The sequence below is a fragment of the Protopterus annectens genome, chromosome 1.part1 (genome assembly GCF_019279795.1).
Source record: "Protopterus annectens isolate FY-2018-M chromosome 1.part1, PAN1.0, whole genome shotgun sequence".
Classification (NCBI taxonomy): domain Eukaryota; kingdom Metazoa; phylum Chordata; order Ceratodontiformes; family Protopteridae; genus Protopterus; species Protopterus annectens.
The window spans coordinates 1,253,852,930-1,253,871,239 of NC_056726.1; the positions used below are offsets into that span (position 1 = coordinate 1,253,852,930).

The 18,310-nt window shown below is 42.1% G+C and overlaps 1 protein-coding gene across 1 annotated transcript in view; it reads left to right on the forward strand.

The window, feature by feature from the left end:
* LOC122816031 (DCN1-like protein 3) overlaps window positions 1–18,310 on the forward strand; it is a 177,106-nt gene that overhangs the window by 69,970 nt on the left and 88,826 nt on the right. Inside the window, exon 2 of the mRNA XM_044088875.1 lies at window positions 1,292–1,572. Coding sequence (XP_043944810.1) covers window positions 1,429–1,572 — 144 coding nt within the window. The 5' untranslated portion in view covers window positions 1,292–1,428. The remainder of the gene's footprint in view (window positions 1–1,291; window positions 1,573–18,310) is intronic.

Here is an 18,310-nt window from a genome sequence, read left to right on the forward strand (position 1 = left end):
ACTAGGGAATTCCTTCTGATGCCTGCTAAGTGCATTAGTCATTTTACATTTTTCATATCTGTTAAATGTTCATAAATCCTATCCCTTAAGCGTCTACTGGTTTTCCCTATATAAAATGTAGTACAGCCCTAGCACTTCGCCGTATAGACAACATTGGTACTATTGCAATTGAAATGTCCCTTAAAAATATTTTTTCCCATTTAAAAAAGAAAACATTTCTCCTGTCTCCAAAATATAAGGACAGTATGGGTACATACCACATTTACAGTTGCCTGACTTTCTGTTTCCATGTCCACTATTGTGAAAACCTTCCAGTATGTTTTTTTTAAGATCTGTCCTTCCTATACACTACTACACATTCTTTCCCTACCCCTGTTGCCCACCAGTTGATCAAACTGCAATATTTCCCAGTTGTTCCTTATAATTTCAACCATATAAAATGAATCTAAATTATAAGTTGTGATGAAACTTAACTCCTTCCCTCATCCTGCTTTCTCTTTTCCGCTTTCTCTTTTCCACATGATTGTACCTCCATTTTCATTTCCTCCTAATAGTGGTTGATGCACACCCTCTTGTCGTTTTTTCATAACCTCATGTTTGATTTTAATTCAAAATGTTTCAGGATAACCTCTCTACATACATTCCCTCACAGAAGAATCGTAGCAGTTGTACATCTCAACTGTCCCCAGTTTTGCAGAATATTCCTGATTTTTGCCTCATATTTTTGTCCTGTCCCTTTTTTGGCTTTGTTCAGAATTCACAAGCAAAGAAACTGAGCAGTATGAGCTGTACAAATGCTGATAAATACTTGTCGGTTTTCCTTCAATCATTGAGAGACTCGTGGAGCACTGTTACAAGTAAGAATTTTGGAATATCTAGCAAGCAGTGGGTCGCAGGACCCAGCACTGCAATGCATCTGGCATCTTGTTTCATTTGCTGCCAGCTGGACCACCATTAAAATCTGCCTTACTAACGCACAGGTGCGTGTGTGTGCTTATGATTTTGATGAAGTCATTTCATTTTAGGAATGGTCATGGCTTGTACCTGTAGGCATGTAAATAGTACTAGTAAAAGTTGGAATTGTTGCAGCAGTGTAGAGTTGGCATTTAAGCCAAGGGACATTTGCAAATTTTTGTGATTAAACTAATCATTTTCTAGTAACTGATTAGAAAGAGTGGCCAGATATGTCTACTAGATAACATATTTTTTAAATTTTCCTTTGGTTTGTAACCTTTCAAAGATTTGGTTTGTGTGACTTACATTTTCTTTGCTTTTCTCTTTTTATGTACAGATGTCAGACTTTTGTTACATAGTCTGTGATTTCGACTTGCATTTGTCCTGCTGATATACTAGGAGGCTGAGGGGGTTGGGTAACACCTCCCTCAGTCTCCCAACAGAGTGGGAGCAGTGGCGGGGAGCAGGGGAATCATGGGACAATGTGCCTCAACTTGCAGAGACAGCTCAGACTCTGATCAGCTGGGAAATGAGAATGATTCCTCGCCTCACCGAAGAAAGAAGCAGAGCAGGAGAGGCACTTCCCAGTCCTCTGTGATGAAAGGCTCTTTCTTTCAGGTTGGTAAATACATTTTGAGCAGGTACTTCTGGAATTTCAAAGCACAAAATGATTGTGAAGATGACCTGGACTTTCTTTAGCAGAGGTATAAGAGAGAGCAAATATAGTTAATATGGAAAAAACTTGGAATATGGAGCATTATTCTGCCAGTTTGCAGTTTTGTGTAATGCTTTAACATATTACTTGGTATGGTTTCCTTAGAAATTCTGCAAACACATCTTTAGCAGTGAATTTATTTTTGCACTCTATCGTCCAAACATCTCCTAGCTGATCTCTTCTTAAGCTAGTCACGCTCCTATGGTCGTCTTATAAATCAAGCTTAGATGCCTGTTTAATGCCTTATCTTTATCCTTATTTATTTATTTGATAATCAGGTAGATTGGTTGGTCTGGGGGGATTTTTCAGCCATACCTTGAGGTAAGTAGATGGGCAGAAATTACATTTCATAGATTTTTGATTACAGAATGAGAATTTGCTTTAGAGAGTAATGAACAAATTCCATTAGAAATTATGTCATAGCAAACTCTACATAGATAATTATGAAGACAAATGGAAATAAACTGTGCAAATGTAACATAAGAAAACAGTTCTGTCTGTTATATTCTTTGCTGTGCATAGCTAAAAACTAGCAGGCAGTGTATGTACTACAGAGGAGGAGAACACTCATTAGCCTTTTATAACAAAATTATTTTGTGCAGGGCATGTTTCCTTGTTATACAACGTGAACTCTAGACACCCAGTTTACTTAGTAGGGACATGAGTTTACTCCCCTTCCCCTAGGAAAATGTGGCTTGATGTTCATTCAGTGTGGTCAAGATGTAGACTGTTTCATTTTGGGGTGGACCTTAGACCAGTGGATCTGAAGCCATCATTTTGATCAGCCAAAGAAGTCTCATGTTTTTCTTCCTTTTTTATCTTACTGGGTTTTGAAATGAGTTGAACTGTACTTGTTTGATTCTTCTGTATCTACTTAGCGATATACTTGCATTATGTCAATCCATCCCTCCATGAAAAGGAAGCAGCTTGAAGGGTGCAAATTCCTTTTTTTTTTTCTTCTGCTGCTGCTTCCTGTCTTGGCTTTTGCAATTTGAATGTCTTCACAGAGTTTGAAGTCTGTATCACAGAATTAAATGTGAAATTAACATTCCTTGTTATGTTATGTTGTCCCTATCGAGCCTTCCTTCTTGTTGGTTGGGTTCAGAGCCGATCCTCTGCTCTGACTCGGCAGTGTTCTAAAGATCGGGAGCTTCCACTGGCTAGACCCTATCCCATCATGTCTGTTACTTGGGGTAAAATACCAGCTGACCTAAAGATTTTTTTCCCAAGTGTCTTATGTGGTATGATAGCAGGAAACAACATGATTCTTATAAAAATAATACTAGACCATGTTATAACTGCAGTTTTTGCAGTTATATAGATCAAGCAGATTAATTTTTTCACCCAGCCCAGAACAAGGTTTATAAATGATCAGTGGAGGCAACTTGTAACAGCAGTCATGTGGTTTGCCTAGCAGTGTATAAAACCTGCAGTACATTTTATATAGGTAAAACGGACAAAAGACTGAATGAAAGGGTAAGGGAACATCTGAATGATATAAGAAATACTATGGTTAGGAATGCCTTAGCTAAGCATGTAGCAGACACTTCCCCAGAGCATGTATTTAGGTTTCAGGTTATAGATATGGTACAGGAAAGTCTCAGGGGAGGCGATCTTAGAAATGAAACAGAGTGCTTAGAAAGCAAATGGATTATTAGAGTAAGAGCAGATATAGGGTCAGGACTTAATGATAAAGTACCATTGAAACCAATGTTGAAAGCACATCCTCTTTTTAAATAAGGGAGTTTTAACAAACTCCCTTTCAACCCCCCACCTTTTGTACACATTCACTTTTTTGTGCATGTTTACAGCCTATCTTGACCTCGCCAAGGCTTTTGACACCATCCCCCATTTTGGAATTATAGCTAAACTCACTAAACTAGGTATAAATCCCTACATCACAAGATGGGTTGCCAACTGGCTCACTGACAGAACCCACACTGTAAAAGTTGCAGACTCCAAATCTAACCTCAAAGCAGTGACAAGTGGAGTACCACAGGGTTCCGTCCTGGGACCTCTCCTGTTTAGTATCTACTTCTCTGAAGTACAGGCTAACACAGAAGGCCTCTGGCTAACTAAGTTCGCAGATGACTGCAAACTAGGAGCCATAGTCAAGTCCCCAAATGATTTGGACATCCTACAGAAGGGCCTCACTGAGACAGATGCCTGTTGTCAGAGCCATGGCCTCAAGCTCAATGCCAAAAAGTGCAGTGTCATCCCCTTTGGTAAAAACTCTGTACCCATAAACTACCACATAGGCAGCAATCTACTTAACTCCGAATGCGTGATAAGAGACCTTGGGACCCAGGTGAACAGTAGTCTCTCCTTTGATAGTCACATCACCACAGTAGTCTCGCCACAGTAGTCAGGAAGTCCTTCTACGTGGCACAGCTCATCATAAAAGGGTTCTCATCCAGGAAAAAAGAGGTCATTGTTTCCCTCTACTCGTCACTCATTAGACCCATTATAGAGTACAACGCCCCTTTTGGAATGTACCTCACAAGACATCTGCAGCAGCTGCAAAGGCCACAGAAATACCTCACAAAGGGGTTTACTGGCCTCAAACAAATGCCCTACACTGACCGCCTCAAAAAACTCCAGCTTTACTTCGTAGCATATCGCCTACTCCAAGGTGATCTCTGCCCAACATATAAAGCTATGTCAATCCCAGAGCTGTCGCACATGTTACACCTAAAGAAATCCCAATCCCTCTGAGCTACACGCTCTAGGGACCTAAACCTTGTCACCACAATAAACAGGACATGCTGGAGGGATAGATTCCTGTCCCAGAGGCTTCCTATACTCTGGAACAAGCTACCCATCTATGTCAAGCAAAGTTCTTCATTAGCACTCTTCAAGAAAAATCTTGATGAGTGGATGGGAGATAGGAAATACACGCCGGGGATCACTTCTGCGTCTCTGCTTGACAGTGGCACAGGAAAATAACTTTCTTGGGTGGCGTAAGCCATGGAACCTTGCTGGTTAGGCTTGCATAGGCCCTTGGGCCGATAGCCTAGTACCTACCTTCCTATGAACCTATTAGTACTGTATATATAAAATGTTATCTCTTTAAGAGTTTTACTAGGATGTCATGTGATTTTTTGACTTTATTTAATGGGCATTGAATTAGATAGATTTTATGTATCTGATGAAGCAGTTGTAATACTGTGAAAGTGCTTATGCCTTTGCCTGTTTCCTGAATAAACTGTTGCTGGTTTTATGATAGCCTGGTGTTGCTTCGTCTTACTTCTACTTGTTGGATGCAAACAGTCATGCCTCTTAACTTTTTTTGTCCTGAAGGTATCCCTCTCAACACAAGGTGCCTCCTTGTGTTGAATTATCTCTTTTTTTTTTTTTTTGTTTAATATATATGCACATATACAGTAACTATTTGTCCTTAGTTGCTGTAGGATCCACTCACTATAGACTAAGAGGGTACCTCCCTCGACACAAGGCACCTCCTTGTGTTTTTTTTCTTGTGTATTAATTAACTTTTTGTTATTTCTTGTGGGAACCGCCCACTGTTACTTTTACATACAACAAATAAGCACATTTCTGTCATTCCACAAGGCAGCAGACACCACATACCCAATAAGCAACTCAGTCATTCAACAAACAGGAACCTCATATACTTACTAGCAAAGTCAGTCATTGACCAAAACAGGACATATTATATAATTAAAAGCAGTCAGTCGTTTTAACCAAATAATAAACACAGTGCCACCATTACTTTGAACTGCAGTTTTCTAAAAGAAAGAGAGAACATTTTTTTTTCCCAAAGCTATTTTCCCATCTCTAGCCTATTATGTTTGCACACCCTGAATAGTTAAGTGTCCTATCTTTGACCATTCCATAGAAAACAGTGTGAAATTCACAGAAGAACTTTGTGTGCGGGGCCCTTTATTATTTATTCCACAGTAAGATCAAAGTTCAGATTTCAAGCACGGCACCAAAATGTTAGTGCAGTTTAAAATATGCATAAATACCATTAATTACCTTTAGTCTTGAGTCAAGAATAACTTTTCAGGATGTGCAAAATATTTTCTCTATTTAAATATACATACGTCAGTGCTGGGAGACTGCCTTCATGATTTAAAAAAAAAAATCAGTCTCTTCAAGCAGCAAAAATACACACTATTTCATTTTCTTAAGGATTTCTGCAGACCCTCGTGCTTCCCGCTTAGTGCTGCACGTGAACACTCAGCAATCATGTTTTTAGTAACAATGTTTTAGAAAAACTCAAGCCATCTGGCTTGTTAATCGGTCTTGTTTTCTGACCTTGCATATTACAGTACCAGTAACATTCTAACTTCCCAACATTCCTTGTAACTACCCATCCCGGCTTGGGAAGGTCAGAGCTTACATACAGTGTGTTCTTTCTTCCTTTCAGAAACCAGTCTTTAACATCCCTTAACCCCTTCAGCACTGTCTTTACCGTCAGTCATCTGTTAATACACTTGCAGCTTGATATTAGAATGCAGTTGTGAAACACTCAGAACTACAATAAGTATATATATATATGGTTTGCATAACTATGCATCTATACTACATATTTTAACATGAACAAATAAAGACATATTTGTGAAGAAATTGTAAGTTAATATGCATTTTGTGTAGAATAATCATGAGAGAGATGCATTTTTCTCCAGCAACCCCCACTCAGCATTCTAAAGGCTAAAAATCCTTATTTACCAGACAAATCTGCCTCTGTCTGATATCCCGTCTCCCCTCCGCACTCAGCAAATTCCTGTGTGTCAAAAGTCTAACCCTTTCCTTGCATGTTTGGTAACAGGTAACCACAGATGTTCTTTTTGTTTCACTGTTGCAGTCATCACACTTGGGTTATCTGCCTGCAGGTAGCCCTTAGTCGGCCTGAATACCAGAGTCTTGGGATTTCTGCATCGGATGCTGTTGCCTCTTCTATGACATCAGGTCATCAGAGGTATAAAACATGCAGCTGATGCCATTACATCAGCTTTTTTTGCCGCGTGGGAGCCCGAAGCAGAAGCAGTTCGCAAGTGTCGGTCGGCCGATACCTGAAATTTTTCTTTTTAGAGTTTCAAACCTGAAGTTTTCTAAAGCCAAGTAGCCCATCCGGGATCCTTTTTTCTTGCTCTAGCCGATGTCAGAAAAAGTTAACAACTGTCTTGCTGGTGGAAAGCAAATACCTCACAGAGATTTTCATTCTTACTGCATCACCTGTTTAGGCCCAGTCCATGACGTTCCTTGCTGCCGGTTTTGTGCCTTGTTCAACGCCTGAATTATTCGTCATCAGGCTATCTTTGTTGCTAAATTCTTTCGCTCTTGTTCTCCGTATTCCAAAATGGCTTTGTTAAGCCATCCGACTACAGATCTTCCAAAAAAACACGTCAGGATAAAGACAGAGACAGACCGCATAGGTCCAGAATTGCTGACGATGCTTCCGTTAAGCTAGTTGCCAGTCCGCCGGTACTCAGTGAGGTGCTTTGGCAGCACCTGATACCCGCTTCTACAGATTTGCAGGCCTCTACTGAGACCCACTCGGAGTCCGGTATGCCGTGAGATGCTTCTTCAACTATGGAACCTGTGGATGTCTCTACTTTGGATGGGTCCAGAGCCTCTGTGCAGGCACTGACTTCTGAGGGTGTATTCAGGCGTTCCAATGTTTGTATTAAACCGACTACTTCATTTTTTACTAAAACTACTGAATTTCTCAGACCCAGAGTTTGCACTACGCCTAGGAAACCGACGCCCAAAGCCCATTCTCAAGCTCCCGTGCCTCATAAACAAATGTTTGGAATGGCTGAAGACCTTATTACTTTAATTAGGGGAAGCCAGCTTTCCCCCTCTAAAAGACCAAAGAATTGATTTTCCTTCTGATTCTACAGACCATGAGTCTGATGACTCTGACCCCTCTGATTACCAGGACATACCCTTATCGACCTATGAAGATTCAGATGCAGAGGATTCCATTCCCTCTGCCTCCCCTCCAGACAACTTTTCTTTTGGTGAAACCTTGCATACCCTAAGAGAGAACTTTTGCTGGGAATGCCAGGACTGCCCTCAGTCAAAAAAGAGACTCTGGGAATTTTTAGACTTGCCGCAGCACAGGCCTCTAGCTATACCCCCTGTCCTGGATATTGTAGATGATGCCTTCATGGAATCAAGTCTTACCCCTGATACTTTACCTCCAGCTCCTAGAAAGACTGAAGGGTACTACAGAGTACCTGACTCTCACATATTTTTTAAAAATCCTACTGCGGATCCAGGGACCATTTCCCAGGGACCTAAAGGTATTAAAGCTACTACAGCCAAAAACCCTACACCTTTGGACAGGGATTCTAGGGCTTTAGACAGATGGGGTAAGAAGGTATATACCTCTGCAACTCTTGCCATCAGGGCTTTAAATTGCCAGTTTCATATGTTGAAGTACCAGCAGCATATTATTATGAAACTAATTAAACAAAAAATGTTGATTCCTGATTGTGCAGAAAATAAAGATTTACAAGAGTTAATGCATTATGCTAACCAAGTTGGTAAACATACCTTGCAGTGTGGTTTTGATGCCTTAGAAGCATCTTGCAGGACTGCTGTCACTGGGTCTGTTTTAAAAAGGCACGCTTGGCTGAAGGAACAAATTTTGCCAGACCATGTCGAAGCAAAATTACTAGATACTCCATTAAATCAACAATGTTTGTTTGGCACAAAAGCAGACGTTCTTAAAGGATGGAGGAAAAAGTTAAATAAGAAGTTCTTAAAAAGATGGAGAAAAAAGCTAAATCTAAGCAAACTATTTAAGATTTCTTACAGGTTCAGCCACTTAGATTCAGTAGGCATTGGCCTTCGAAGAACTGGTCCTTTCCAGTCCCTCCCAGGCCTTCTCAGTCCAAACCCAGGGGCAACAGACCACAAAGACTAAAGTCTCAGGGTATGCACAGATCTAAGCAATGGAGTACTCCTACCTCAAAAACAGGGAGCGGTAAGCCACCCTCTTATGGAAAAAGTTCACAGTGACTTCTCCTGCATCCTTCCCAGCCATGCCAAAGTACTTGCACCCCTAGGAAGAAAACTCACCCTGCATGCAAAAAACTGGGAATACATTACCCAGGATTGTTGGATCTTAAACATTGTATCCCAGGGATACAGATTCTACTTCCATTCACTGCCAACCCCAAGTGGATTGCCAGACCTTCCCCCAAACCAGTGGGCAGAGGCCCAAAAGCAAGTACTTTCTCTTCTCAGTATCAGGGCTATTCAACCAGTTCCAACAGAGCAAAGGAGACTGGGTTTCTACTCCAGACTGTTTCTGGTGCCCAGAAAAGAAAGCTCTTGGCACTCTATCCTGGATGCCAGTTCTCAACACCTTCCTGGTGGTACCAAAGATCAAAATGCTTATGCTCCAACAGCTGCTGCCCGTGCTAGCCAAGGACTCCTGGCTGGTCACCCCAGACTGTTTCTGGTGCCCAGAAAAGAAAGCTCTTGGCACTCTATCCTGGATGTCAGTTCTCAACACCTTCCTGGTGGTACCAAAGTTCAAAATGCTTATGCTCCAACAGCTGCTGCCCGTGCTAGCCAAGGACTCCTGGCTGGTCACCCCAGACGTCTGCACATACCTATAAGGGAATCTTGCAGGAAATACCTATGTTTCAGGGCAGGCTCTATGCGCTATCCGTTCTCTGCACTTCCTTTTGGCTTCTCTACTGTGCCCAGGGTATTCGCAAAGTGCTTGGCTCCAGCCATGCAATACTGCAGGCAGAGAAACATTCAAATTTACCCATAGTTGGACGATTGCCTGATTCAGGCAGACAGTCAGGAATTGCTACTTCAGCACCTGACATTAGTAAAGAGACTCCTAACTTCTGTGGCGTATACCATCAACGAAAAGAAATCACATCTGGTACCCAGCCAAGAAATTGTATTCCTGGGAGCAAGCTTGAACCCAACTTCCCATATGGCATTCCTCACTCCAGAAAAGCAGGTTTATTTGACAAATTACTTCAAATGACTGGCCACCCAAACCCAGCTGTCTGCAAGAAAAATACTGCAAGCCCTAAGGTTCATGGCCTCCTGCATTCTCCTAATTCCATATGCAAGACTGCATATGAGAAAACTTCAGTGGTACTTAAAAAGTCTCTGGTGTCAACATTCTCAGGACCTGGAAACAGTGATTCCGATCATTCCTTGCCTAAGGACAGAGTTCCTTTGGTGGGCAGAAGCCTGCAACCATAACAAGGGACTCCCTTTCACTCAACCTATTGCCCAAACCCTAACTACAGATGCATCAGACTGTGCATGGGGTGCTCACATGGCAGGCAAATGCAGTCAAGGCAAATGGAGCCCAGCACAAATGCACCTGCATATCAATCAAAAAGAAATGTTAGCTGTACAGAATGCACTGACAGCCTTCAAATACCTTATCCTTCCAGGGCAACTCTTGATAAATACAAATAACACCACAGTCATGTGGTACATAAGCAGGGGGGGGCTCCTTCCGACCCACTCTGCAGGTTAGCCATGGCTCTGTGGAACACAGCCTTGAGCAACCAAGTGCACCTGCAAGCTCAATTCCTGCCAGGCAAACAAAATTCACTGGCAGACGACTTGAGCAGAAATATAATGGATCCGCATAAGTGGAAACTGGAACCCAATTCATTCAAGCTTCTAATCCACAGGTGAGGGACACCAGAGGTGGACCTCTTTGCTTCCCTCCCAGAACCATCAATTGAGCAAATTTTGCACCAGAAATCCCCACAGCCAAGCATGGAAAATGGATGCCCTATCATTTTACATGGGAAAACCTCTCCTCCTGTGCCCCTCCTCTCGAAAGTACTACTCAAGATCAAACAGGACAGGGCAAGGACAATCCTTATTGCACCAGACTGGCCATGCCAGCCCTGGTACCCACTTTTATGCAGTCTGACAACAGTGCTACCCTGGCACCTGCATCAGACTCCCTCTCTGCTGTCCCAGCAGGAGGGCCAGATTTTGCATCCTCAGCTGCAAACCCTGAACCTAGCAGCCTGGCCTATTCTCAGAATACATCACCAGCAACCCTCAGCATGCAGGTGCTGGATGTCATCATTGAGGCCAATAGACCTAGTACTAGGAAATCCTATTCAGAACAGTGGAAAAGATACTGTTCTTGGAGCCAGTCTCAGGGAAAGGACACATCCGTGCCCACCTTACCTCAAATCCTAGATTATCTAGCAGAACTGCTCCACAAAGGCCTATCCTTCTCATCCATTAAGATTCATGCTTCTGCCATCTCAGCTCATTACAATACTGAGCCACTCCTCTTCTCTCCCTCTGGTCAAACAGTTCCTGAGAGGAACTAACAATTTAAGACCCTAGAGGAGAGCCCCCACTCCTGCCTGGGACCTTACCTTTGTACTGGAGAAGCTCACGCTTCCCCCTTTTGAGCCTGCTGCTACAGCAGAGTTAAAATTCCTCTCTTGGAAATCAGCCTTACTTCTAGCCATTACTTCAGCAAAAGAGTGTCTGAGTTACAGGCCCTTATGGCTGTGGAACCCTTCATTATCTTCCATGCGGACAGGGTTTCCCTCAGGACTAACCCATCATTTATGTACCAAGGTGGTATCCAGTGTGGCTTTAAACCAATCCATCCATTTACCAACCTTTTTTCCTAATCTTCGTGTTTCACTGTTTCATTCTTCCAAAAAATACTCATCTTCGTCAGTGAGTCTATTTAGTCTATCAAGCTGACCAAACACAATATTATTTTTTAAGCTCGCACTATGTAAACTGCTATATTCCAAGTAGCTGTTACTCTGGACATCTTTTTTTAAAAATGTTAACCAAGATTCCCCCCCCTTTCTTGTACACAGTCAGATCCAGGTAATTCACACTAATTCTACTTCTGTTAAAAGAAAACTTTAAATAGCTTGTAACAGAATTTAAATATTCATAGAACTTCAACAATTCCGACTCAGAACCTTCCCATAAAAAAAAAAAAGTCACCAATAAAGCGTTTGTAAAAATAAATATTGCTAGCAAATGTAGAATTAAAAATAAATTCTCTTTCCCAACTAGTCATGAGCAAATTGGCATAGCTCGGGGCCATAGCTGCCCCCATAGCCACACCTTTATTTTGTTTAAAAAATCTATTGTCGAAGCTAAAAAATTTGTAAGACAATATTACAAAAAGAGGGAAAAGTAAGGATTTTTTCGAAACCAAAAAATGTAATACTCCTATTACTTATAATGGGATGTCAAGATGTGAAGATTGCAATTATTGTAAGTTTTTGGTACTGGGGAACAAAATAGTAGTAAAGGCTCGGGACTTTACTGTTAATATCAAGGGGAATTACAATTGCAAGTCTAAATTCATTGTGTATCTAGTATTATGTAATTCTTGCGATGGATTTTACATAGGAAGAGCTATACATAGCTTCCATCACAGAATTTGAGCACCTGAGGGCAGTTGAAAAACTGGATGTAACTAATGCCCTAGCGAGACATGTTGTTAACTGTCATAACAAGAGTTAAAGTGGGTTTTAGTTTTACTGTTATTGACCAACCCTGGGATTCATGAAGCTTGGTGCAAGGACGGCGGTAGACTTGCGCCAACAGTGCGGCGTGAAGATGGCGCAGTAGTGCCAAATGCATATTAATGAAGGCGCGCTGCCGCCACAGCCTCGTGCACAGGAAAGGAACGCGAGTGCATAGGGCGTGTCGAAGTGCCGCACGGAGGTGTGGAAATGCCAGCTGTCGACGTGCAACCTAAAATGCTTGCATATAACAAGTTGCAAGATAGTAATCACATTTGTCAGTACGTAAGCAAAGCATGCAAGAAAGTTCCTGCGAACACAAAATGAAGAAGCAAACACAAATGCACGGTAGGGAATAAAGGGGTCCCTATCCCGCGAACAAATGACATGGAAGACCATGTGGCCGTAGTCCAATGCAGTGTAGATAGCTATACCAAGTGGAAATGAAACGCATCATATGTTAGCGAGCCGCCAGTAGGTACGTCCAGCCCAATGGTGAGGGTCACCAGCTGACCCATAATGTGAGGGAGGGTACACAGCTGGGCAGATGTGTCCATAACAAAATACACGATAAATGTACATATCTAGCGACCGTATGTCCGAATCATATCCCACAAGGCATGTAATAGTCGCATACAAAAGGTATGTCCGTATTTCACATACCAAATGTGATAGGAAATAGAATAAGCATGTAAACGAAACAGAAGGAGCATATAAACAGCTACAACAATAAGGAAACATGTAGGCTGAAAGGAACAGTATTATCTGTACCGTCAACTGTGGGACGTGTTGTCCAGTACAGTCGGATATGTGTACGGAATATATCCCATCCTGGACATAGGAAAAGGTGGCATCCTACCAATGAGTAGAACAGTCTGCCAAAATCCGCAAATCAACTGTACAAGCCAAACTTGTCAGGATGTGTCACAGTTGAACGGGTAGTACCCGGGTATACCAAACATGTAATGAAAGTTAAGTATGGGCGTGTACCTATGTGTGTGAGGTATAGCAGGTGGAAAGCAAACATGGCAGGGTAGTCCACACAACCATACAGGTACCTGACACATGTAGGGTATTCAATGTGTTACTCTAGCCGTGTCATGGGCCAACAACCAAAGTAGTGATGTATGGGTTGTGAGGAATATGTGTGTGTGGGGGATGGGTAATGGTACAATCCTCCAAGGCAATACTGTGTCGTATGCAGAATAGGTGAACCGGAGGTGTATGAGGGAGCAGCGGGTGAAGATGAAAGAGACACAAACACATGTATAAACAGCTGCAATACAACCAGGCAGGCCATACTGTAGAACACAATCCCACAAACATATGAATATTGAAATATGCGATACAAATGTATAGACATATCACTGGCACATACCCACAGATTGGTCCTGATGGAACTGGCCGTAACAAATGCAACACACCTGGATGCATAATGGACTACCCAGCATCCCCTCCACATCACACAACCCGCTCCCTTACCTGAACGTCCACCAAATCCAGCCATACTTGGCCTACTGGTTTGGTGCAGCCACAGCTACACATAGTGACCACTACGCATATGTAGTGTCACCCTAGGCAGTTGCAGGATTGCACACTATGTATCCCTTGCATGTAAAACCCCCAGCACATTTTCATAACGCCAGAAAAATGGTCGGTATTAGTCTTGTTTTGGTCTTGTCCAATTTTTGGGATATCCCTCATGGGTTACGTAACCTGTGTAAACATTAGAATGGAAGACACGGAGTCCAGTCCTGTAGATATCTGGACACAAGTTGGAATGTGCATTAGAGGTGTACGACACTGTCCAGTCCTAAATGGTCATGCATAACCTACTGCCCAGGATCAAACACCTGCCCGTGATGCACGTGTCCCAACACGAATAAGCGGGAGAATATATTGCACACATTCGCATAATGGCACATGGTATAAGGGTGATGAAGGCACTGACGTAAACAGGATACCCCTGATCCACTGTGTGAGGGACAATTGATGTGTGTGTAGGTGTGACCTGACCAACAATGGTACAATGCCAAATGTCTTGTGACCGTAGGGAATAACTGTGCACCATACTGCATGTAACAGTTGCCTAAAGCGGTCACGTCAGGATAGAATAAACATAATTCGTACAAGAAACAGTCAAACGACAAAAGTGCCAAAGGTATAAGGCTTACAGCTAGGAAACAAATGACTGTTCTAAACCTGCAGTGACCGTGGCTATGTGTTGGCCCAAACAATCTGGTGTCCACAGTAGGGTTCTCATCTGTCCCGCTTTGCGAGGGACAGTCCATCGTTGGACAGTTGTGTCCTGACAAAAGACATTTCAAATGGCAAATGTCTTGGGATTGTAGGACATAATTATGTCCCATATGTTATGTAATAGTAGCAGAAAATAATATTGCAGTATCTACAATACCTAAATGTTACAAGAAACAGAATAAGCAAATAAACTGCTACAACAATAGGCTTTTATGTAGGCAAATAAGTGAAGTTCTATCCGTTGTACTGACTGTGGGTATGTGTCGGCTGGTAAAACCTGGTGTGTTCAGAAAATGTCCCATCCTGGCCATTTGAAAAGGTGCCAACCCTAGTCACCGGAATACAGCACAATCCGTACATATGACAATGTCAATGATACCAATGGTGAAAGCATTCGCACAGTAACTGGCCAGACCCTTAAAAACTCACAAAGCCAATGCCCTTTGGGGGAAAGGTGTTGAATGAGAATGACTACTTACAACAATGAAGAGTACTATACGCATTTAACTGCAGACAATTAGTAGTATTATGAATCTGTTGACATGTTCCAAGTTAATAGTACTAATATGGTAGAAGTGTCCGTGATTGTCCCTGAGTTGTCATAGCCTTGTCCCTGTAGACACGAGTCCCCGAGTATCAGAGAGGTCTGTACACAGAAGTACACCAACCAACTGTCCCAGCTGTTGACAAGACTATTGCATACCTGTAGTGATTTCATAACAGATGTCCAGAATAATATTCATTGTATGTATAAATGAATGAAATAGTCAAATGGGAAGGGAAACCACCCCCCCACTCCCCGCCCTAAATTATGTAGCACCGACCCAATAATGTGGTCAGAGGAGCCCAAACACCTGCGTCCGTAAACACAGGTAGAATGTTAAACTCTGGACTAATTCTGTCCATGTGCTACGTCTGATCTTTGAGTAGCGCCAGGGCAGTGCTAGTCACCAGTCGGCTGAGCCTAAACCCGGACCAGCACATGAAAACCCTGACAATCAAACATGCGTATGTGCGAGGACTATAAGCGTAGGAGTTATGAATATCCTTGGAGTGAGTAGACTCGCAGAACGGTTGGAGTGAGTAGACTCGCAGCATGGGTCCAGAGCAGTAGGAAACAGGGAATGTCCTAATTGTAGTACTGCAGTTTTCCCAGCAGGAGAATGGATGCCTGCTGTGTAAGGGAAGCGGTGAGGCGTATGTCAGAGTAGCTATGAACCATGGGTATACATATAAATGAGCCAGAACACCAATAGTGTAGTGGTTACAGCATCTGCCCAACGTAAAGGCATTCCCGATGCAAGTACGACTGTAGCACATATTAATTGTGTAATGAATGCCTCTGTGCTGTAAAGCCAACATTTATACATGTAAAGGTGACCGCGTTCGCATGGGTCTGTTAACCGGATTCCATCAAAGTGGTACTGTCATAAGGAATAAGTTACATGTAATCCTAAAGACGTGCCTGTAAACATATGTAACTCAGAATAAGTAGATGCAAGTAGGCCTGCGTGGGTGTACACAGCTGTTAGCATAGCAAATGTATGTTGTCTTCTACAGCTGTAACTTTTATTTATATATATATATATATATATATATATATATATATATATATATATAGTTAGATAGATGTGTGTATAAATAAATATCCACAGACATAACAGAAATATGCAATTATATAGCTACATATCTATCTATATATACATATATATATATATATATATATCTATATATATATATATATATATATATATATATATATATATATATATATATATATATATATATATATAGATATATATATATATATATATATATATAGATATATATAGATATAGATATGTTAGGAACGCTGAAAGACGAAAGCAAACCTAAGGGTTGTGAAGGGAATCCAGAGCAAGTTAGGAATTATGAAGTGCTCGCAGCGTATGTCACACAAAGCTGCACAAGTGTGGGTAGAGCACCGCTCCCCACACCAGAGGCAGGGCTATACCAGTGGCCATAACATCGTTGAAGTGCTACGTCAACATTGTAAACAGACGGAATGTAGGACATGTTGCGACCACCTGCACTTGGAACCCGCAAATCGTTCGTAATCCAGAACACCAAAAAAGGCACGTATGTGCAAATATGAATGGATGGTGAGCCTGTGAATACACGAGGTGGTACAAAATGTGTGTAGGGCCCCAACGCTCATGAGAGGGCAATGTGTAAAGGTGTGTCATGGCTGCGATATCAGGTGTATAATGGCTGTTATGCGGGGAAACTCAGCACGGGTATGCAGGAGAAACCATGGATATGCGAGTATGGACACAGGAGTGATAGTGTATGTTGCGCCGGGTGCAATGGAGCGGCCCGTGGAGGTCAGCTAGTACGTAGTTGCGATTCTCGGATAGAACGTTGTTTGCGTGGAGACATGCGTGAATGGGCGTATCGTTGTCAGATGTTGTGCGTCAGGTCTTGCAGCCCGGCACGTAAAACCTCTACACCACCCATGAGCGGAAAGGAGTTCTGCTGTGACAACCCCAAACCGGGAAATGCAGAAGGGCACAACTACATGAAGACAACAATTTGTCGACGTACAGTCACAGTAACACAAACACACATCCTATCAACAGTAATAATATGAATGTGTACAGAAACAAACACAGTAGCAGGAATAATAGGCTGCGCATACAAGGAATAGGTCGAATGACACTATCACAACCCAGTTAGCAGCAGCACCCTAGACATGAAAAACTTGCGACATCTGTCTGCTGCCTAACGTGCAATATACTGAGCACAAGTTCACCGGAGTGAAATGTCGATGTCAGAATGACTAAGGCAATAGTATGCTGTTGAAGCAGGGATAAAACCAATATGCATGTGTAAGTGTCCATGTCTGGGAAATGTATAGGTTAATGGACACACTGATGTATATATAGATAAAAACGTATATATACACATAGCTATATTAATTTACATACACATATATATCCATACGGATATATATATATATATATATATATATATATATATATATATATATATATATATATATATATATATATATATATATATACACACACACACACACACACACACACACACACACACACACACACGGATATACTACGGATATATATAGATAGATATATATACACAAACAGGTAGTGATATATACACATATGCACAAAACAAACTATATGTCAGTGTAGATGTACACATTCACATAAATAGGTTACTTCACAGCAATTAGGGGTAACATATTTACAGCCCGGGCATTTGTGACTGGGAGGTCCAATAAAGAAACGTTGTACCCCCCACATCGCCCAGCTAGGCCGGACAGACATACAGACAGGCAATACAGATCAATACACTGCACCTGTCCAAAACACCGGTAGGAAAGGACCAGTGGGAGAGTTCTGCAAGGTCTGCACTTTAAACATGGATAACGGTGTCCCTTGCGGGACCCCAAAAATTCAGGTTATGAAAGAATCTGCTGACACTAATACGAGCAGGATGTAGGTGTACATGGAACAGTAGGTTGTGCAAGTGTGATAATACGTGGGTTGACAAAACGTACATGTGTCCCGAGATGGGGAGAGTGGGCAATGTGTAGGGGTGTGCTCATACCCCAGCTGAGCTCGCAGTAAGTATTTGTCATGACTGCTGTAGAGGGGTACCAGGTAGGTGGACCATGGGTATGCATTAATGGGCTTAAGTGTCCAGGTGCTGGTTGGCAGAGATGTAGTAGGCCCGCCCAGTGGAAGTCATTAATATTCATATGTGGGCATAGCATACGCCTACACCTCCCAAACCTGAAGAGCACATCTACCGGATAGTTTGTAAACCATCGGGGAATACATAGAGACCTACACAGTGCCGTGTACCCAATTAGCATGGACGGCCATAG